General features: G+C 42.3%; 1 protein-coding gene across 11 annotated transcripts in view; it reads left to right on the top strand.

Moving 5' to 3' along the window:
• The window catches only part of ptprt (protein tyrosine phosphatase receptor type T), a 612567-nt gene that overhangs the window by 576472 nt on the left and 13328 nt on the right, over nt 1–22767 (top strand). For all 11 annotated transcript variants that reach the window (XM_039734414.1, XM_039734417.1, XM_039734416.1 and 8 more), the window contains 7 exons: nt 285–361; nt 1026–1062; nt 2925–3022; nt 3296–3412; nt 4470–4624; nt 14313–14448; nt 17335–17484. In XM_039734414.1, coding sequence (XP_039590348.1) covers nt 285–361; nt 1026–1062; nt 2925–3022; nt 3296–3412; nt 4470–4624; nt 14313–14448; nt 17335–17484 — 770 coding nt within the window. The remainder of the gene's footprint in view (nt 1–284; nt 362–1025; nt 1063–2924; nt 3023–3295; nt 3413–4469; nt 4625–14312; nt 14449–17334; nt 17485–22767) is intronic.

The following is a 22767-nucleotide window of genomic DNA, read 5'->3' as shown; positions in this document are numbered from 1 at the left end:
ATTGCAGTGCTTCTGTAACTTAATAATGTTCACAGTGTTGCCCAAGGGTGCAGTAGATTCATTCTCAAGGCTTCCTGCCTGCTGCTCCTGTTATTACAGCTGCCCATCTTCCTGCACACTACTGATCCAGAAATGAGGTAATGGCAGGAGCTGAAGTACATGACACAGAGTGACACAGCGCAACGTAAATTTGTACTTGAAATAGACCTTAAGTTTTAAAATTGGAAGGAGCGTAAATGTGTCATCACTGCATGTGACGCTCTCTCTTTTTTTCACTGTTGCAGATGACCACACCAGGGTAAGACTGCAGCTACAGGATGGAGACCCACACTCGGATTACATCAATGCAAATTATATAGATGTGAGTTGAAGGTCTTGAAGTTTTGCTCCTTATCTATTATATAAAAAAAAAGAAAGAAAGGTGTAAGAGTTTCGGTAAAAGTCCAGCACGAGCCTTATTTTCCCTCTCCAGGTCAGTGATCAGTTCATTCTTTTCTTTCAGGCGTATTACAGTATTTCAGCAGGATTCAATATGACAATGACTAATGAGAAATTGTAAACGGTCCAATGGTCATGAGCAGATGACAACACATCATAATTGACTATACTGTATGCCTAAAGTGAAGCATATGCACAAAAATATCACATTTTGAACAGAAATCTGCTTAATCACGCACTGTTTTAAATGGGGGACCTGAATTTCCTCCCCATCCCCTCCATCACTTGTCACATCAAAGTGGTAGCATTCAACTTCCTGGAGTAACTCAGTGACCCTTCATGTCTTAATTGAAGACGCACAGTTTTGAATGCTTTATCGTATTTTATTTTTTTGCATTTGCTTGGTTAGCTTTTGACTCTTGCTGCATGTCATGAACCAGTGGACGATTTTTGAAAAGTGAATGACCAAGGTGTCCTCATTTTCAATCCAGCTTGTAAGCCTTTTAGGTGACCTTGAGCGTGACGGAACCAGCCGATGTTGATGTTCTACCATCTTGTTTCTTTTCTTCTTTTTCTTCCCTCTGCAGGGCTATCACAGACCACGGCACTATATTGCCACACAAGGTAACGTGGGGAGTGGCCAGACGCTCTTTAAAGGTCCTTAGTTCCACGGAGTGGACCGACTGTCGCGTCAGCGAGAATCACAGATTTCTTTTGGAGAATAGCAACATTTTGGCCAAGAGCCTGCTTATTGGAGTATATTGATTCATATAACATTCATTTTGACAAATATGAAAGCATGAAATTCTACATGTCCACTAACTGGACACGTCTGTCATTCTGATTATCCTGCAAATAAGTTATGTCACCTTGATGAGCTTATTGTACCAAAACGTTGTTTAAATAAACAAATATTAGAAAGACAAAGCGTGCTGGAGTGAAGTGCATCCCACCTGAGTCGTGTCCAGGCGCTGGCCTCCGCCTGTGGTGTTACAGCTTTATTAATCTGAGAATGGTTGGAGGTGATCCCCCGCCCCCCCAGCACTTGTCACACCAGCCTTTTGTCAGAGATGAGCAGCGTGATTGATGGGAGGGTGTCTGCAAGGCGATGGAGAACAGGCACACGGGTCACATTCTTACTCTGAATCATAAATGCAATCAGGCTGCTCTTTGCATTCTGCTCATAAATCCTTTCAAATTTGATTATTGAGTGTCCCCTTGGCAGTGACTTGGTAAAGGATTGCTTCTGTGGGGGTGTTGGGGAGCTTTTGGGAAGTAAAACCACTAATTATCTCAATTAACTGCTATACGTAAAGAAAATGGTGAGTGCCAACCACTGTGCATATGATAGTCACTGTATATATTGCCCTTCAATGGGGTAGCCCACTCAAGAGCATTTGGCATAACAGCTTCAAGCAGTCAGCATCAGGCAAAGGGGAGTGATTCAAAAAATACTGGAAGACCTCCAATTACAGCCTGAGGAGATGCCAGCAGCTTAAAAGTTATACAATAAGTGGGGGTAAAGTTAAACCCAAAGTGATCAATTCACATCCTGGATTTGAGTGGAACTGTGGTGCAGTGGTTAACGCGACTGTCTCACAGCTGAGACAGAGCACTTTGGCGGTCTGTGGTCTGCATGGAGTTTGCATATTGTCCAAGTAACGTTCCTTTTCCGAACTGAAAGGCCTACATTTTAGGGTAATTGGTGATTGTAAATTGGTCTGGTATGAGTGGGCATTTGCAATGAACTGGCATCCCATCCAGGGCTGGTTCCTGGCACACCTAAAGTCTGGAATAAGCTTCAGCAGCTCAGTGACCCTACAATAGAATAAGTAGGTCATTGAATGGATGGGTTCTCGGGGTATTTGATTTAGTGCCTTTCAGTTATGACCAAATGATCGAGAGTACCTTTTATTTCTTGGAAGGCTCAATCTGTTAATGGCTCCATTTCTATTGTTTGTAGAACCTTTCCAGCCAAAGCCGAATAAACACCATGGGATGATTTAAGTCAAAGAAAACTTAATGGTCTCTGAACAAAGCCAGCTACAGTTTTAGAAATAGGTATCAATCTGCCATTGAAGGATGATAAGTTAGAAGAGTCCAGCTCAGGCCACTAGGTAGTTATGCAGCTTCTTTCATTTTAAAATAAAACTTAAAAAAAAGAGTCAACTGCAAACTGTGAGAGATGAAGAATGTTTGTGCATTTGGAGCCTGCAGAGGGATTGTGCTGATATGAGGTGACAAAGAAGTGAGATGACTTTACTTATCCAGGTGGGGGAAGGCTGGGCATACTGGAAGGGTAAGAAGAGAGTGGCACACTATGAGAAAACATCTCAGAGCTCACGGACAACTTCTGCTTGGGCTTCTTGCTGTTACTGAGTTCCTTTCATGCTGGGGGCCTGTGTTCTTCATGTGGGGGTAATGCTGAAATGCCACCTTCTGTCATTACTGTCACTATTACTGTTTGCTGTAATTTCTGCATATAGGTCCAATGCAAGAAACTGTGCGGGACTTCTGGAGAATGATTTGGCAAGAAAATTCGAGCAGCATCGTTATGGTGACGAACCTGGTGGAAGTGGGGCGGGTGCGTAAGAGACAGTGGCTCCATCCTGGAGGGCCCTGAATGTCTGCCATCACTCCACACACTTAATTGGGGAGTATGGGGAAGGTGGGGTGAGGTGGGACTAAAATGCCAGAAGCTCGGGGTCTTTCTATTCAGTAGGGAATTTTTCTTCTTTTACCAGTACAAATTCTGTTGGTGTCTGTTGGCCACACCATTCCCACCGTGTTGGTAAGGGTGGGTATCCTCCTCTTCCTGCTTTACAGGTCCTTATATCCATCTTTCCTCCATTTGTAGGTGAAGTGTGTTCGGTATTGGCCTGATGATACTGAGATTTATGGAGATATTAAAGTCACCCTCATTGAAACTGAGCCACTCGCCGAATACGTCATACGCACCTTCACTGTTCAAAAGGTAAGCAGTCAGAGAGTAGGATGGTTAATGGTGGTGCCTGCCTTCCTTCATTGGTCTTGTTGCTCCATGGTGGTGCCTGCTTTCTTTCTTTGGACTTGTTACTTCCATTTTTAACCCCTTTTCACTTATTTGGTTTGATAATTCTGGACTAGCAAACTGTTTCATCTATAGCCCCAACATTTGATGATTATTACCCTGAATTGGATAGATAGATAGATAGATAGATAGATACTTTTTTAATCCCAAGGGGAAATTCACATACTCCAGCAGCAGCATACTGATAAAAAACAATATTAAATTAAAGAGGGATAACAATGCAGGTATAACAGACAGTAACCTTGTATAATGTTAACGTTTACCCCCCAAGGGTGGAATTGAAGAGTCGCATAGTGTGGGGTCTCCTCAGTCTGTCAGTGGAGCAGGACGGTGACAGCAGTCTGTCGCTGAAGCTGCTCCTCTGTCTGGAGATGTTCAGTGGATGCAGTGGATTCTCCATGATTGACAGGAGCCTGCTCAGCGCCTGTCACTCTGCCTTCCTTACCAGTTTGTCCAGGCGTGAGATGTCCTTCTTCTTTATGCTGCCTCCCCAGCACACCACCGTGTAGAAGAGGGCACTCGCCACAACGGTCTGATAGAACATCTGCTGCATCTTATTGCAGATGTTGAAGGACGCCAGTCTTCTAATGAAGTATAGTCAGCTCTGTCCTCTCTTACACAGACCATCAGTATTGTCAGTCCAGTCCAATTTATCATCCAGCTGCACTCCCAGGTATTTATAGGTCTGCACCCTCTGCACACAGTCTCCTCTGATGATCACAGGGTCCTTGAGGGGCCTGGGCCTCCTAAAATCCACCACCAGCTCCTTGGTTTTGCTGGTGTTCAGTTGTAGGTGGTTTTCTCCAAGGAGATTTTATTTTTTTACTCTCACATCATTTTGTGTTTTTGCAAACATTTGCTTCCGTTTTGGTTGACTCACTATTTATTTCTGTTTGTTTGAATATGGTTGATTGAGCCTGTTCTCAACGTCACCTACTGTCCCTCTTATTCTTTTTGTCAGAAGGGTCACCATGACATACGAGAGATCCGACAGTTTCACTTTACTAGCTGGCCTGATCATGGCGTCCCCTGCTATGCCACCGGCCTGTTGGGCTTCATCCGGCAAGTCAAGTTCCTCAACCCTTCTGATGTTGGCCCCGTTGTGGTGCACTGCAGGTAACTGACACCTAAGATGATCTCTGCATCCAAAATGTTAGGAGAAATGGAGTTTCCAGTTCTAGTCAATTATCATATCATCTGTGAAATTTTATTATAGATCTTTCCAGTAATAACTTTGTCAAAGACTATTTTTTACTAATTGTGAACCTTGCCCCGGACACAGACAGGCAGACTCGTTAATGTCACCCACAAACACACGTTTATTTTCCATTTTCTTATTTACAGTTCCGCTCACTAATCCCCAATACCCCTCAGTCCAGGCCACTCCAATGCCTTCTCTTTCTTCTTCTCTTTTCCTCTCTATCTCTCTCTCTTTTCTTCTTACCGCCTCCTCCCTTCTCCAGACGTTGCCACTCTTCCACCGGACTCTTGTCTCTGACTGGAGGGAGGCGGCCCCTTAAATGGGAACCCGGATGGGCTCCAGCTGCTTCCCGGCAATCAGTCCTAGCCACACCCCAGTGTGGCGGAAATGCCGGCTGCGCACCCGGAAGCCGTCCGGGTGTCCCCTATCGTCTTCCCCCCAGCACTTCCTAGTGTGGCGGAAGTGCTGGGCTCCAGGGTTCCTCAGGCACCTGGGCGCTGCCTGGCGGTGGCCACGGGTCCCTACAGGGCTGGGCTTCCAAGCCCTTTACCCGAGGCCCCCAACATAACCAGGGCGGACGCCCCTTTGCGGTCTGGAGGAGGCACAAGCCCTGCTCCGGTCCTCCTGGGCGTCCCGGCTGGGCTCCAGCCCCGGCCGGGGACCACATAATAAAAAAATAAATCAGTGGAGATTTTATAAAGTGCCTTTCAGTGTGAGTATTTTTAAAGTGCATTTCATATAACAATACAGTATCTCAGTGGGATTCCACCAAAGAGCGTGCCAGAATGAAAACTCTCACAGAATATTTCATGCAACACCAAGGAACTGTAACTTTTGCCTTCCAAAGAGAGCAGCATCACAAACAATTGTTCTTTGGAATATCTTTTCTATAATTTGTTTAAAGGTGAACTATGTCTGAAAGCACTTCTCACATGCTCATTATATTTGTTAATCGAGATGGGAAATAATACCAATTTCCGAAGAGTATTACAATATTTTTGTGATGGTAACCAGTATCATCAAAACACTGAAGTTCATGTATTGGGATTTTTGACCTTATTTTTTGGGCTCATTGTTTCAGTATAAGGGTATATGCAGCAGTGTTGATGGCTTTTTGTGCACCTTCTGTTGGAATGCAGAAGAAATGCTTTTTATTGGCACTTGCGAAATGAAATGACTTCTTTTCACATTCTAAAGGGTGCCATACTGGAAACGTCAGCACTGCTTTAGAGGTTCCCATTTCACATGTAATTTGAGTCATTAAGTTCATTCTTAGTGGCTGCAGGTTTTCATTCTAACCCTTTTCCTAATCAGTGACCAGTTTTCACTGCTAATTAACTTCTTTTCCCTTCATTTTAATAGCCTTGATTTAAAGAATTCAGTCCTCTGAATGTATTCCTTTCTTCATTAAATGACAGCCAAACAGAAATGAGATGTGAAACGAGCCAACAGATGACCAGCTAAGCTGGTATTTCAAACTCCAACTAATCTCTTAATAAGAAGCAGATTCTTGCTGTTAATTAAACTCGTTATTTAATTCCATGGCTTGTTGCGGCTCTTTTTCTGCCACAGCAGACATTTCACAAACTGTTGATTTTTCTGTATTTCTAAGAATATCATCAAAATGTTTTGGTGACCTATGAGATCAACCTTACCAAGACCTTCACCTTTCTTTATTTTCAGATATTATGTGATGGGCACAGCTGAGCTGGTCACATGGTGGTTTGTTTTGTGTGTCATTGGCTGCAAATTAAGGAAAAAGAGACCACAAAGGGGTCTGAGTCAAGTTAATTAACACTAAAGCAAAAGACGTTAATTAGGAGCAAAAACTGGTCACTAATGAAGAAGATGGTTAGAATGAAAACCTCAGCCACTGTGGCCATCCAGGACTGGAGTTCAACACCCATGCTGTGGAAACCAGCCTCAACACAGACAGACAGACAACGATGGTTCAGACACCAACACACTTTTATTCATTATTTACACTATTTACAAATACTACGCACACAACCCAGTGTCCCTGCACCACACACCCTCAAGTCTGAACTCTCAATAGTCCTTTCCTCTCCTCCGAGTTCTGTCCTCTTCCACCCGAGTCCAGCTACTGAATGGAGGGAGGCTGCCCCTTTTAAGTCCACCTGGCCGTGGCCCAGGTGCCACCTGATGAGTTTCCGGAGGCACTTCCTGGTGTGGCGGAAGTGCCGAACGAGCACCAAGAAGCACTCTGGGTGTCCCTGGTAATCCTTCCGCCAGCACCGGAAGTGCTGATGTCCAGGGCTTCTTCGGCGTTCGGGCGCCACCTGGCGGTGACCACAGGCCCCTATAGGGTTGAGCTTCCATGCTCCGTTCCCATGGCCCCCATACCAACCAGGGCAGCTCCTGGTCCTTCCAGGCATCCTGGCTGGGTACAGCTCCTAGCCACCTGCCACAATGTTCATTTGTGTAGCTACAAGAATTTTACATACAAATGTACAGTACAGGCCAAAAGTTTGGACACACCTCCTCATTCAATGTGTTTTCTTTATTTTCATGACCATTTACATTGGTAGATTCTCACTGAAGGCATCAAAACTATGAATGAACACATGTGGAGTTATGTACTTAACAAAAAATGGTGAAATAACTGAAAACATGTTTTATATTCTAGTTTCTTCAAAATAGCCACCCTTTGCTCTGATTACTGCTTTGCACACTCTTGGCATTCTCTCGATGAGCTTCAACAGGTAGTCACCTGAAATGGTTTTCACTTCACAGTTGTGCCTTATCAGGGTTATTTAGTGGAATTTCTTGCTTTATCAATGGGGTTGGGACCAGCAGTTGTGTTGTGCAGAAGTCCGGTTAGTTGGACGATCATTTATTTTTCAACAGGACAATGACCCCAAACACACCTCCAGGCTGTGTAAGGGCTATTTGACCAAGAAGGAGAGTGATGGAGTGCTGTAAATGGTCATGAAAATAAAGAAAACACATTGAATGAGGAGGTGTGTCCAAACTTTTGGCCTGTACTGTATATATTGAAATAATGTTTAAATAGGAAACATTCTAAGCACAGTTACTGTTTGACAGCCCAAGTAGAAAAATTAGGGCTCACAAATGTGTTCCCGGGCCTACTGCATGTTTAGATGATGTACTGACATGTGTACTACATATCATAACTGAAAACTCAAATTTTTTTCTGTTGAAATTCCCTAGATAGCTGAAATCCAGTCAAAAAATTAAGAGGCTTGAATTGCATCTCATTAGTTCTGCCACATTTTCATTTAAAAACAGAGCTGTTAAACAAAAATAATTCCTGCCGATGCTAGAGTTTTCACATTGTTTGCAAAAGGATCCCTGTCTATACTGAAGCATATCCGAAAACAAATATGACGTAGATGTTCTCCCGCACTGGGCATGCATGCATTGGCAGCAAACTCCTTCATGGAGCCGTGCTGTGAATAATTCAGAGCCCCATGAAAATCAGATTCTCTTGTGCTTTATGTGTTTTTGAAACTATAAATGCACGCAAGACTCACAGTAAAAGAAAGAGATTCTTCAGGAAGCTGCAGCGATTTGCCCTTGCGTCGCATTAATACGCTGATTACAGTTGAAAGTAACAGTCTACAGAGCTGCCGACAAATGTCTTGTCATTAAATAGAAAGATCGCAAAAATTAATACACCACTTTAAAGTAAAGTGTTTTATTGTATATGCATTCGTGAAAGGATTGAGTATAAGCAGTCCACAGCAACTGGAGCGCATCTTGTACCAAATAATACAGAAAATAAATAAATATAAATAAATGCATACCCATTTGTGTCCATATCTTCACTTTACCGCATTGTGCTTTCGTGTCAAGACTCTGTATCCTTCTGAGCTCGGCTGCTTTCCACACCCGTCCACTTAGTTAAGAACCTTCTTATTAATTTAGCTGTGGAATGTGATTAAGTTTAAGTTATAAAAGTTGATTAGAGGCTAGGCTGTCAACAGACTTATTTACAATCTGACTTTCATGGGGCTCTGATTTTTCACTACAACAGTCATACTGCAAGCAATGGCGCAAAACTGTAGTGACTGGTGAATAATTTGCTTTTGACGCATGTATGCTACATTCAAATGCATTTAGATGCATACAGTAAGCAGAGCAACAGCTGCCATTTAAAGCAACTCTTCTGTACTCGCTATGTTGGAACTTTTTTCTTCTGTGAATGGTGACCAATCAGGGAATGAAATGCAACTAGCAGAATCCAATCAGGGAAGGGCTGTGAAATAAGCATGAACCAATCAGAGTGCAATTAGAGCATCATTTTTTGGAAAACTTTGATGATTGTCCACACAATCACGCTGACGCTACATTTATGAGTAAGCATTTTTAAAAGTCATCACTTTCAGGGGTCAAAAGCTACAGGGTAGTGCAGACCAAATGCAAAAATTTGGACAAATGTATGTGTTTTTAAATGAAGACGTAGTACTGTGGGCAGAGTCCACAACCCCAATATAACCTTAATACAAGCCCAATTCCAAAAAAGTTGGAACGCTGTTTAAAATGTAAATAACAGCAGAATATTTTATTCACGTTGGCACCCTGCCCAGGATTGGTTCCTGCCTTGTGCCCTGTGTTGGCTGGGATTGGCTCCAGCAGACCCCCGTGACCCTGTATTCGGATTCAGCGGGTTAGAAAATGGATGGATGGATATTTTATTCACAATAGAACATAGAAAACATATCAAATGTTTAAATTGGGGAAATGTTCCATTTTAAGAAAAGAATAAGGTCATTTTGAATTTGTTGGCCAAAAAAAAGTTGGGCCAAGGCCATGTTTAGCATTGTGCAGCATCCTCTCTTCTTTAAATAAAAGTCTGTAAACGTCTTGTAACTGAGGAGACCAGTTGCTGGACTTTTAGGAGAGGAATGTTGTCTCGTTCTTGTCTGATATAGGATTCCAGCCGAACAGTAGTCCTGGGTTGTCATTGTTGTATTTTTTATTTTCATGATGCAGCAAATGTTTCACAATTGGTAAAAGATCAGGACTGCAGTCAGGCCAGTTCAGCACCGGGACTCTTACTATGAAGCCATGCTGTTGTAACAGAGGCAGTATGCAGTTTAGCATTGTCTTACTGAAATATGGAAGGCTTTCCCTAAAAAGATGTCTGGATGAGAGCAAATATTGCTCTAACACCTGTATATGCACTTTTCAGCATTGATGGTGCCTTTCCAGATATGTAAGATGCCAATTCCAAATGCACTAATGCAGGGGTCCTCAATCACGGTCCTGGAGGGCCGCAGTGGCTGCAGGTTTTTGCTCCAAGGCAATTGCATAATAAGAAGCTCTTATTGCTCAAGTAACACTTCTGCTTCATTTTACTTGTCTTGCTCGTTAAGATTTTGAACCCTTATTGCTTATTTTAGTCTTAAATAGTTGTGTTTTTGGTTTTTAATTGCTCCTAATTACCAATAACATGCAAATGACAAAAGAAACCAGCACTTCTCCATTTAGCTTGTTACCATTTACACCTGTGTGTGTTTATCATGCACTATTTGGTTTATTGAAATACTTGGAAGGAAAGTGAAGAGAAAAAGTAAAGGACTAGATTTACTTATTATCCATTTTAGCCTTCAGATCATTTGGATGATATCCTTAGACCTTAGAAAGGGGAAGAAAATATAGGATATGAGAATTACCTGACATAGCAGAGTTAAAGCACTAATAAGCAATGAAATTAAATTATTGGCAAGAATTGCTTTCTAATTAAGCGGAACAAGTTAGAACAAAAACCTGCAGCCACTGTGGCCCTCCAGGACTGTGATTGAGGACCCCTGCACTAATGCATCCCCATACCATCAAACTAAGTGCTGATCACAAGCCAGATAGTCCCTCTCCTCTTTATTCCAGATGATGCAGCATCCATGTTTCTCCAAAATGAATTTCAGATTTTGATTTGTCTAAACAGAGATCAGTTTTTGAACTTTGAATCAATCCCGTTTAATTCAGCTTTGGCTCAGAGAAGAAGGCAGCATTTTTACACATTTATACAGAAGACCGCAATTTGTAGACATAGTTTTTTTTTGCAGACTGGTGAACCTCTTCCCATCTTTACTTTGGAGAGACTCTGCCTCTCCAAAATGCTCTTTTTATACCCAATCATGTTACTGACTTGCTGCAAATGTTCCTCCAGCCGCTTCTTTAGTACCACTTACTTTTCCAACTTTTTTGAGACATGCTGCGGCCTGCCATCATATTCAAATTGAGCTAATATTTTTCATCAAATAGTAAAATGTCTCACTTTCAACATTCGATATGTTTTCAACATTCTGTTGTGAATAAAATATGGGATTATGAGATTTGCAAATCATTGCATTCTGTTTTTATTTGCATTCTACACAGCATCCCAACTTTTTTGGAATTGGGGTTGTATGTTAAAGAATAAAACATCTAAATTTTATTTTGTTGTGACCCAAGAGTCATGATGATATTGTACCATAAAGTCCGTAGAAATTTCTATCTCTAATTGTCATTGCCATTGTATATGCTGTATTGTGACAGCACAAGTAGTTTCATGCATTCATTCTTAAAAAGGTGTTTATGACATATTTTAAATAATGGGTCTTAATCTATACTAATAAAAGGCAAAGCCCTCACTGACTCACTGACTGACTGACTCACTCACTGACTCACTCACTCATCACTAATTCTCCAAGTTCCCGTGTAGGTAGAAGGCTGAAATTTGGCAGGCTCATTCCTTACAGCTTACTTACAAAAGTTAAGCAGGTTTCATTTCGAAATTCTACACGTAACGGTCATAACGGTCGATAACGGTCGACAACGTCCGCCATGTTGAACTTTCTTATTTATGGCCCCATCTTCACGAAATTTGGTAGGCGGCTTCCCTGCGCTAACCAAAACCGATGTACGTACTTATTTCGGTGGTATGACGCCATTGTCGGCCGCCATATTGAATTTTCCAACGTCACCAATTTTCAAACTTCCCGTGTAGGTAGAAGGCTGACCCCATCTTCACGAAATTTGGTAGGTGGCTTCCCTGCGCTAACCAAAACCGATGTACGTACTTATTTCCGTGGTATGACGCCATTGTCGGCCGCCATATTGAATTTTCAACACGTCACTAATTCTCCAACTTCCCGTGTAGGCAGAAGGCTGAAATTTGGCAGGCCCATTCCTTACAGCTTACTTACAAAAGTTAAGCAGGTTTCATTTCTAAATTCTACGCGTAACGGTCATAACGGTCGACAACGTCCGCCATGTTGAACTTTCTTATTTACGGCCCCATCTTCACGAAATTTGGTAGGTGGCTTCCCTTAGCTAACCGAAACCAATGTATGTGCTTATTTCGGTGGTATGACGCCACTGTCAGCCGCCATATTGAATTTTCCAACATCACTAATTCTCCAACTTCCCGTATAGGTAGAAGGCTGAAATTTGCAAGGTTCATTCCTTACAGCTTACTTACAAAAGTTAAGCAGGTTTCATTTCGAAATTCTACGCGTAATGGTCATAACGGTCAACAACGTCCGCCATGTTGAACTTTCTTATTTATGGCCCCATCTTCTCGAAATTTGGTAGGCAGCTTCCCTCCACTAACTGAAACCAATGTACGTACTTATTTCGGTAGTATGATGCCAATGTCGGCCGCTATATTGAACGTTTCAACAGTCTTTGTTACTTATGGGCCCATATTCAAGAAATTCTATCGATCAAAGAACTGTCACTTACCGAGTGGTTTCCATGCCCGGAGATACCACCTACCTTTTCCATTCTCTTTGTTACATATTGCACGGCCATATCAGGTTCACTCTTGATATCCGGAGGAACATTCTGTCTTATGTATTGAATGACTGGGACAGGTTCAAGGTGTGGACTGATGACGGTACAGGAGATAATTATACTACACAGGAGCACTAGAAGAGTGAAATGCTTAAGCCCTTCACCTATGGTTCTGCATGTGAGTTGATGGCTGCCGCTGAATTGTTCAGTTGTCGCTTTTAAGTGTACCGAAATGGCCAAATATTTTACACCTTTCGACAACCGCCAATGCCTCTTAAACATCTTAGATTCACAGGTGACGATTTCAGTAGTGGACACTTTGATGTTTATGAATGTTTAAACTCTCAAAAGCTGGATGTGATTTTATCGATGAAACCGGTTGTGTGCTTACAACGCTTGACAGATGCCAAATGTCACTTCAACACAACAAATCCTGCAAATAATGTCGTAATTGAAACAAACAATGAAACTCAAACCGATTATGACAGCAGCAATCCAAGCTGTGAGATTTGAGACAAGATTACTGTTCACATGGCCAACTGTAAGTTACATGCTCAAGAGTAAGCTCAGCGCACAGCTTGGTCATGTTACAACCGGAGGGCCGAACTGACAATATCGTATACAAAGAGATCCTTAACAAATAATTATTGGCATATTGTCCCACAGTTTAAAAAGGTTTAATTTTCTTCTTAATAAAAATTTGAATGCAGTACTTCACCGCTGCGAAGCGCGGGTATTTTGCTAGTATGTTATATATGCAATAAGTAACAAGCTAGTTAAGTTTGAAGATGATACCATGCTAGATGGATTGGCAAATAATACTTGTACTTTTTGTGAGAGTGTTTATTTGATATTTGGACTTCATGCTTCACACATTATACACTTCATGTCTACATTTTGTCAATTATTACTAAAACATGAAAAACTTTTCTGTTTTAACGATGTGTTTACATAGATTGTCGTAGACATGGCACACACATGAAATGCATGTATTCCAAATAACAATATATAATTTACCCTCTACAACTCCGTGCAACTCACACGCAGGTAAACAGATTTGAGCTGAACTTTCTGCCCTTTCTGTGTTAGCGGGGGGATGAGATAGCAGGCTGCTTGCTGTTTGTGCTAATCGACACGTTTACAACACAAAAGACGCTGATGGAGAGGTGCAAAGGGATTGAGGTGGGCTGGGATTATGAGATTTTTTCGTAGGCTTTGGTAATTGTAGTGTTAAGGTGGATAATTTAACATTGCTAGCCAGCAGCTTTGCTAACATCATTCTGTTTGCTAATACCTCCAGCATGATCTGGCCTTCTGACTCAGGGCCTGTGTCATTTAATCAGAGAAATTTCTGTCTGTTATCTCAGTTTACCTATAGTTTTATCTAATGTCTTCATGACATTTACAAAGGTGCTGACTATTGGGGCCCATAATGCTCAGTATTTGACTCAGATGTTTTAAATTGCCTTTGTTTCTTGTCTGTTTAATTTTGGCTCATAGAGTTAATTAAAATGTTAATTTTTTTCTTAATCTTCTGCCAGTTTTAATAATGTCTAAGTAAAAAGGTGGCCAGCTCAGGCTCTCTCTACTTGAAGTATAAAAGGGAACAGTGCTGCTTGGAAAGAAAATAACGCAGCAACTGGCTTTAAGGATAGGAGCCTTTAAGGCATTTTGGGGTACTTTGCCCTTTTGTGGGTGGATCACATTTGTCAGAAGCCTTGACCTGATTCATGTTTCTTGTAGAAAAGCTGCTAAGACCACGCAAGCCGGTAGAAGGTGTGGTATGATTTCCAGTGTGGTTGAGGCTTAAGGCCTCTCTCAATTATTGGTATTTCTTCCTAGCGCCGGCGCTGGCAGGACAGGCTGTTTCATTGCTGTGGACATCATGCTGGACATGGCGGAGAATGAAGGTGTAGTGGACGTGTTCAACTGTATCCGGGAGCTGCGTTCTCAGAGGGTCAACATGGTGCAGACTGAAGTGAGTATGAGGCCTTGGAGAACTGGGGGTGGGGTGGGGTGGGGGGGGTACAGCACTTTGACGCAGTTTCTGCTAAGACCTTAGAGAGCAAAACTTTGCATTTGACCAAACATCATTTTATATTAATGAACTTCTCGCCACCTTCTGGCTTTTTAGTGTTAGGCAATAAGGAACATCAGTCATCTTTCAGTTTTTGGGTAGATACTTTGAATTTGAAATTGCCTTATATTTATTGAAAGAAAAGAACTTACTTTGTTGGTTGCAATTAAGTTTGCAAGGATATTTTGAAACCCTTTAGCTTTATTCTGTTAATTTTTTCTACCACATAACATCTGGTTCACAACGTTTGGAGGTCAACAGTTATCCCCAGCTCTCCGACAATTTAAGAAGAAGTCCTCTTCCTTAGAATTACCTTGTGTCATATCAGTGGCATAACTAGCTTGAGGTGGGCCCCTCTTGTCTAGCATAACTGTTAGTAATTTATTCACAATTAGATCCTAGGGGCCACCTGGGCAGTGGTGTCTAGGACTGCGTTGTATCAGATCACACACTGGTGACAAACAAACCTGCTCTCTAAATGGAATTGGTAATGACTTTTTAAATCGCTTTAGTACAGCCGCTGTAAGTTAGCAAAAATAAAATAAATTGTGAGAATGGGATGTGGGAGGTGTGGGTAGTAAAATAATGACAGTATAGCTGCTATTGTGGAGCAGGGCACTCGGCTAGAGGGTCAAAGGGAGACATACAGTATTTAGTATACACACGTTTTATACAGATTAAGATCAGGGTTTCTGTAGGAAATCATTCTTTACAGTTTTAGTGGAACTTTAACAAGTCCCAAAGGGAGGAGTATGAAAGAATAATTTTAGGGTAACATAACTTTCATTATGCATAATAGCATTTCAATAGCATAAAGGCTTAATACATGTCAGAAACCTGTTCAGTCACACCAGGAAACCAGATAAAAGTAAAGTGAACGACAAAATGTACACTGAAATATAAGAATTGGTTTACGAAAAATGCTGAGATGGTCAAGTAAATAATATGCCAGAAGTTTCCAAGAGTTAATCCTAAACCTATTTTAATGGCCAATTCCTTTTCTTAATATGCTCTCTCTAGTGGGCAAAAGGCTCTTAAGCTAACTACACTAAAAACTATCCTAACTCTAAGAAAAAGCACTCCTAATCTAACAGCATGATGTCTAACCCAGTGCCATCCATCCATCCATCCTCTTCTGCTTATCCGAGGTCAGGTCGCAGGGGCAGCAGCTTGAGCAGAGATGCCCAGACTTCCCTCTCCCCTTCCACTTCTTCTAGCTCTTCCGGGGGAATCCTGAGGCATTCCCAGGCCAGCCGGGAGACATAGTCCCTCCAGCGTGTCCTGAGTCTTTCCCTGGGCCTCCTCCCGGTTGGACGTGCCCAGAACACCTCACCAGGGAGACGTCCAGGAGGCATCCTGATCAGATGCCCGAGCCACCTCATCTGACTCCTCTCGATGCGGAGGAGCATCAGCTCTACTCTGAGCCCCTCCCGGATGACTGAGCTTCTCACCCTATCTTTAAGGGAAAGCCAAGACACCCTGCGGAGTATACTCATTTCAGCCACTTGTATTTGCGATCCCGTTCTTTTGGTCACTACCCATAGCTCATGACCATAGGTGAGGGTAGGAACATAGATCAACTGGCAAACTGAGAGCTTTGCCTTACGGCTCAGCTCCTTTTTCACCACGACAGACCGATGCAGAGCCTGCATCACTGCGGATGCCTCACCAATCTGCCTGTCGATCTCATGCTCCATTCTTCCCTCACTCGTGAACAAGACCCCAAGATACTTGAACTCCTCCACTTGGGGCAGGATCTCACTCCCAACCCTGAGAAGGCCACCCTTTTCCGGCTGAGGACCATGGTCTCGGATTTGGAGGTGCTGATTCTCATCCCAGCCGCTTCACACTCAGCTACGAACCAATTCAGAGAGAGACAAACATCATGGCCTGATGAAGCAAACAGGACAACATCATCTGCAAAAAGCAGTGACCCAATCCTGAGTCCACCAAACCGGACCCCTTCAACACCCTGGCTGTGCCTAGAAATTCTGTCCATATAAGTTCTGAACAGAGTCGGTGACAAAGGGCAGCCCTGGTGGAGTCCAACTCTCACTGGAAACGGGCTCGACTTACTGCTGGCAATGCGGACCAAGCTCTGACACTGGTTGTACAGGGACCAAACAGCCCATATCAGGGGGTCCGGTACCCCATACTCCCGGAGCACCTCCCACAGGATTCCCCAAGGGACACAATCAAATGCTTTTTCCAAGTCTAACCCAGTGCCTTACCCCCAAAAGAACATATAACCATCAGTACATCTTGAAGAACCACTAATGGAAAACCTTGAGTGTGCAGATGAGTTACTGAGCTGGAGGGTTAAAGTATGACGTGGCTGAAACACTTCACAGCGATATTTAGTTGCTTAATTTAAGAGCTGAAACTCCTTTCCTGACCATTAAGGTATCATGCAGCCATCTCTTTTCGAAAACCCACTCTTTCAGTCTGAGGCTAGTGAGGCCAAAGCTCACCCTGGCAGCATTGGGCACAATATGGGTAATGGCACTTCAAACAGTCGAATAGTGTGCCTGACAGTTTAGAGTCATCTTATTTTAGACCCAGTCTCTGGAAACTATGAGGGAGCAATTCTAACCACTGTGCCCCCCACTTTTCAGTTACTGGACTAAATGTTTGTAATCCATATGGGGTGCCATGATGCTAATTGCCAGTAAGCAAACATGTGTCAAACTGCAGTGTGGACCATCATTACAAAATACAGCGGACATTAGGCAGTACCCCCATATCTAAAAGATATTCACAACTTTTTTTGACATGTTCGTTTTGCAGGAGCAGTATGTGTTTGTGCATGATGCCATTCTAGAAGCCTGTCTCTGTGGAAACACTGCCATCCCTGTCTGCGAGTTCAGAGCCATCTATTACAACATCAGTCGAATAGATCCACAGACCAACTCCAGTCAGATCAAAGATGAATTCCAGGTAATTCTCACCACTTGTTGTCTCTTGATATCCTTTGCTTAAAAAAAAAAGAAAAAAAAAGTGGCCTGGCAACACACTTTTAATGTGACAAAATGGAGGCTCCTGTCAGACTATAAATCCCAGAATCTCTGTAGTGCTGAAAGTTGTGTTTAGGTTTTCAAGTGAAATAAGGCTTTCTAGGAACTACAATCTGTGTATTTTCGTCCATTCTGGAATATCTGATGTCTTGCCTCTCGTTCCAAGTGTATTGTATTGGCTGCTAATGCTGTACAACACAGCACAGACAGATTAATTGCTGGCATGCTGTGCTCAGTGGTTCCTTTATTACAGGCACATCATTTTTAAAAATTGCCCCTTCATTTAGGTTTCATTTCCTTTGTATATAATATCTTAAATCAGACAACTTTCTGTATGTACAGGCAGGTCAACAATAAGAGCCTTAAATGCACTTGGCCTCTAATGAATTGCAGCCATGCTCAATTTATTGCATGCAAGCTCCACGTCATAGAAGAATAGAACTTTATTCATTGCTTTATTGCTTTGTGCGCTACTATATTGTTTCATTTTACTCTCTATTCGCTTACACCAATTCATGTAGACTTTGTTGTGGAAGTTTGGCAACCGTGCTATTTAAGATAGAGCCAAACACTTGTGAAATATGTAGTTAAAGAAAAGGGTCATTAGTTACAGCTTAGACTTTATTTTTTCCCTTTTATGACTAACCTTTTGTTAAAGCCCTTATTTGTGCTGTCTCTTCCTGATCAAAGTCCTTGTTATTTTTCTAGGACTAACTAAATAATACCTTGGGTATAACAATGCCATGGGCCTGTAAATAAGTCTGGTAACTATTCTCTGGACATTCGTTAATGATGATATCTTCTCTCTGTGATATCTCTCTCTATATATAAGATCCAACGTCTGTCTGTCTGTTTGTCTGTCTGCTTTTCACAAGAGACCTACTTAACGGATTTAGATTGGTTTTCTTTTCTATAATTTGCTTGAACATTCCGGTTGATTTTGCAGCTTCTCTCATTTCACTATGTACCTTAGTTCACTTGCGGTACCGATTTATTTGCGCGAATCCAAGAGGGATGCAGCGGGCTGAGGGAAAGGAGAGGGGGTCCTCCTCACTCATGCACCTGCCTCGGCGGTTCCTTACCTCCACTTAGCTAGCGGACGAGAGAACTACTTAATGGATTTAGATCTGTTTTTCTTTTTCTAGAATTTGCTTGAACATTCCAGTTGATTTTGCGACCTATGTCATCGTGCTAAGTATTTTAGTTCGCTTACGGGAGACATGCAGCGGACCGAGGGGAGGGGTCCTCCTCACTCATGCACCAGCCTTGGGGTGTGTAACTTACTTCCGCTTAGCTACCAAATGAGAGAACTACTTAAGTGATTTAGATCCAGTTTTTTTCTAGAATTTTGCAACTTCTCTCATCACGCTAAAAATCCTAGTATGTTTGCAGGAGTGATATATTTGTGCTAATTCAAGACAGAGGCTGCAGGCCGAGAGGAGGGGGAAGCATGACATCAGAAGTAGGGAGCCAGGCAGGACCCTCTTACCTGTCCTGTTTTACTTCTACACAGGCAGACTAATAAAAGGCAAAGCCCCCACTGACTGACTGACTGACTCACTGACTCATTACTAATTCTCCAACTTCCCGTGTAGGTAGAAGGCTGAAATTTGGCAGGCTCATTCCTTACAGCTTACTTACAAACGTTGGGCAGGTTTCATTTTGAAATTCATAATTGGAACCTACTTATGTACATATATACCAGCCATAGCCTGCAGCTCGGTCGCCGTGTGAGGTGGAGTTGCGTCCCCCATCACCACGCCTCCCATGTAATTGAGTGCCTGCCCATATAAGGCCGTCGGTCAGCAGCAATCCGATAGAAACACTGCCGCTAAATATTCATAGGCAAATCAAAAAGTTAATACCGGGAATGCCTGTTAAACATCTTAGATTCACGAGTAGCGATTTGGGTGGTGAGATGTCTAAGAAAGTCTCGCCATCATTTCATTTTTCACAATTTGTGAAAACAAGACATGGTGTCAGAATAGAGGACAGTCATGGATTTTGTTGGAGTTCCCTCGCCACGAATTGACTGGGATTCTCTTAACCTGCTGGGAGAATGGAAAAAGTTCTGACAGCACGTGGACCTGATGTTTTCTGGCAAAAGCAAAGGTTTTTGCTCTGTGGACTGGGGAAAAAGGAAGAGACATTTTTAACACATGGGCTCTCACCCAGGAGGAAGCCAAGGTACTGAAAACTTATTAGGACCGTTTTGAGGCGTTTGTCATGCCTACGATGAATACGATATTCGCGAGATACAAGTTTAATGAGAAGATGCAGGGTATAAACGAGACTTTTGATCACTTTGTAACGGAGTTAAAATTGCTGGTGAAGGACTGTGTTTATGCAAACGAAGATGAGATGGTCAAGGATAGACTAGTGTTTTGGCACAAACTCAGCGAAAGTGCAAGAGAAACTCTTAAGTGCTGGGTCTGAGCTAACAATAAATAAAGCTGTGGACATCGTAAGATTGCACGAGATAGCACAACCAAATTGGAGAACCTTCGATGCATGTACTCTGAGCGGCTCACGTGAGCTGACTGTGAACGCAGTACGCAGAGAACAAGCAAGAGCTCCAAAGAGTGCTGAACAAAAAATGCATTACACAATTGAGAAGGCAGCAAAAGAATATGAAGCGTGTGACGCATACAAGCATATTCATAAGTGCAGCTGCTGCGGAAACAAAGCACACGGTGGAAAAAGTCAATGTCCAGCTAAATGAAGATAATGTAAAAAATGTGGTAAATTGAACCACTTCGCTAAAGTTTGCAGGACTGGGAAAGGTAAACCCATGCATGCAGTGTGTGATGTCTCAGGTAAAGAGGAAGACGAGCTGTTTATTGATGCAGTAGGAAAGGAACAACCCTCTGAATCTGAACAAGCCTTTGTAGACACATCAATAGGAAAGCAAGGTGTAAAGCTTAAGTTTAAATTACGTTCATAGACACGCTGTCGCTAAATATTCACAGGCAAATCCACAACTTAATACCAGGAATGCCTGTTAAACATCTTAGATTCACGAGTACCGATTTGGGTAGTGAACACTTCGATGAATGAAACCTGTTATCTTTACATTGGTTGACAAACACAGAATGTAACTTGAACACAACACATACTCCAAATACGAACCTGATTGAAAGAAATAATGATAATCAAATCCTTGATGACAGCAACACTCATAACAGTGACAAAACAATTACATTGACAATCATGTTACATTATTTTTAAAATGTTTCCTTTTCTTTTCATAACTTCTTTAACACACTACTTCTCTGCTGCGAAGCACGGGTATTTTGCTAGTATTAGATAAAACTGAATAATACCCACAATGTATCGTTACAAATTAATTATACTGCATAGCTTTGGCATATACTCTCCTAAATTGTGCTTCTCACAGCACACCGGACAACACATCAACCCGTAAGGAATTTTTAATTAGGTTTTGCCACAGACATTGCCTCAAACTCCAACTTACTATGTTTCTTCACCTGATAGAACATATGCTGACAGTCTGCTCCTCACCCATTCTAACATTGCCTCCTTTAGCTTTGCTCTTGTCTTGGCTTCTGTCTTCACTTTCAACTGCAAGGCTTTGAAAATCCAAAATGAGATACATCTCGCACAGTCAGTCATGTTTTGCCTTAGAAGGGATGTTTGTGCCATCCATCTGAACAGTGTTAGAGCTCAGAGCAGCTCACAGGAACCCCTGGCGTCAGTTCTTAAGCAGGAATATGTTGTCCAGAGAAATGCTGTGTAATGTGCCACTCTATAAAGTGTATGTGATGGCATGCTTCAAAATGAAACTGTGGAGCCACTGATTAAATGAATGCATTGTGAAAGAAACAGCCGAACACACAACGAAGGTTTAGGGCAGCCACCCGTATAGTTTCCCTGGCTGCAAAAGTCTTTAAAGCAGTGTACAATGTGTACAGGTTTAGAGTCCAAAACAGAACTGTTTAAGTATGGAGGACGAGGGGTTTTAATAGGTGGTTCACAGGAAGTGACGTCCACGGGGACGGGACAGGATGTGACGTCCTCTGAAGCCGGGACAGGAAGGATTTCTTGTGTTTGGTCTGTGGAGAGAAAATAGAGAGGTTTAGTACACCTCACCACCCCCTGGCCTGGCATGGAATTGGCGTTTCCTGCTTCCTTTGGTTGACTCCCGAGCGCACATGTGTGACAGCGTATTATTTATCTGAACAAGTCTGAAATGTAAAGAGTAAATCCAAAAAACTAAAAAGCAATTGTGTTGATGATAAAGAGGATACATCCAAAACGGACACTTGCAAAACAGTGATCCAAAACCGCAGAAGGTCAAAAAACAGGAAATCTAGATCAAAAATGCTGGGCAGTGAATAAATGCTAAACTCTAGGAAGGTATATATGATCTGCTCAACCAAAGGGTAGCTCCAGCTGTGTACAACATAATGTGTCTGCACTATGTGAGTGCGCTCGAGTAAGCGTTACACAGAAACGGACAGAAGGGGCCACAGACAAGTACCGTATAAAAAGGAAGAGCTAATCGTCAAACCCCAGCCAATTCCTGACATAACGAATTGGCTAGTGGTGGTCCACAGCCTAATCCTTCCAAGTTGTAGTCGTGCGAGTTGCCAATGTGAATTTGATCCTTTGAACTCCTTTTGTACTGAGCCTGGTGAGAAGTCTGCCTGCACTCTTGTGCTCAGGATTTTTTTGTTTCGTTGTCATCATTTTTTTACTTGTACTCTCTACAGTTTCTAATATGCTTACATTTAGTGTGATCTGACACTCTGCATGCGACTGCATTCAATTTAATATGCCACTTTATTAATCTCCTTTGTTGTGCATCTCTAATCCACCTAATTTACGCCATCCATCCGTTTACTGTACCTGCTTTGTTTGATTCAGAGTTATGGAGTCTCAGCACCAAGACGGCAGGCGCCAGCTTTGGATGCGGCACTGGGTTTAGAATTGCAAATTAGTCTAATGCATGTGTCTTTGGGATGTTTGTTCCTAATCATGTTTATCCAGTAGCAAAAAGCGGAGACCTCTGTCTTGATGCTGGAGGGACTCCAGTTGAAGTGTTCAAACTAAGAAATTGATCTTCTCCCTGTAACGTATAATTTTCCATGTTTAAGCCAGCCATTCTCAGCTTTGTTGTCCATATCTTGAACGCCTGTTGCCTTAATTTAATAATTAGCCTTTCATAAAATATCTTTGCAAAAGC

This window comes from Polypterus senegalus, chromosome 14 (assembly GCF_016835505.1).
Source record: "Polypterus senegalus isolate Bchr_013 chromosome 14, ASM1683550v1, whole genome shotgun sequence".
Taxonomy (NCBI): Eukaryota; Metazoa; Chordata; class Cladistia; order Polypteriformes; family Polypteridae; genus Polypterus; species Polypterus senegalus.
This window is presented reverse-complemented; position numbering and strand designations above follow the sequence as displayed.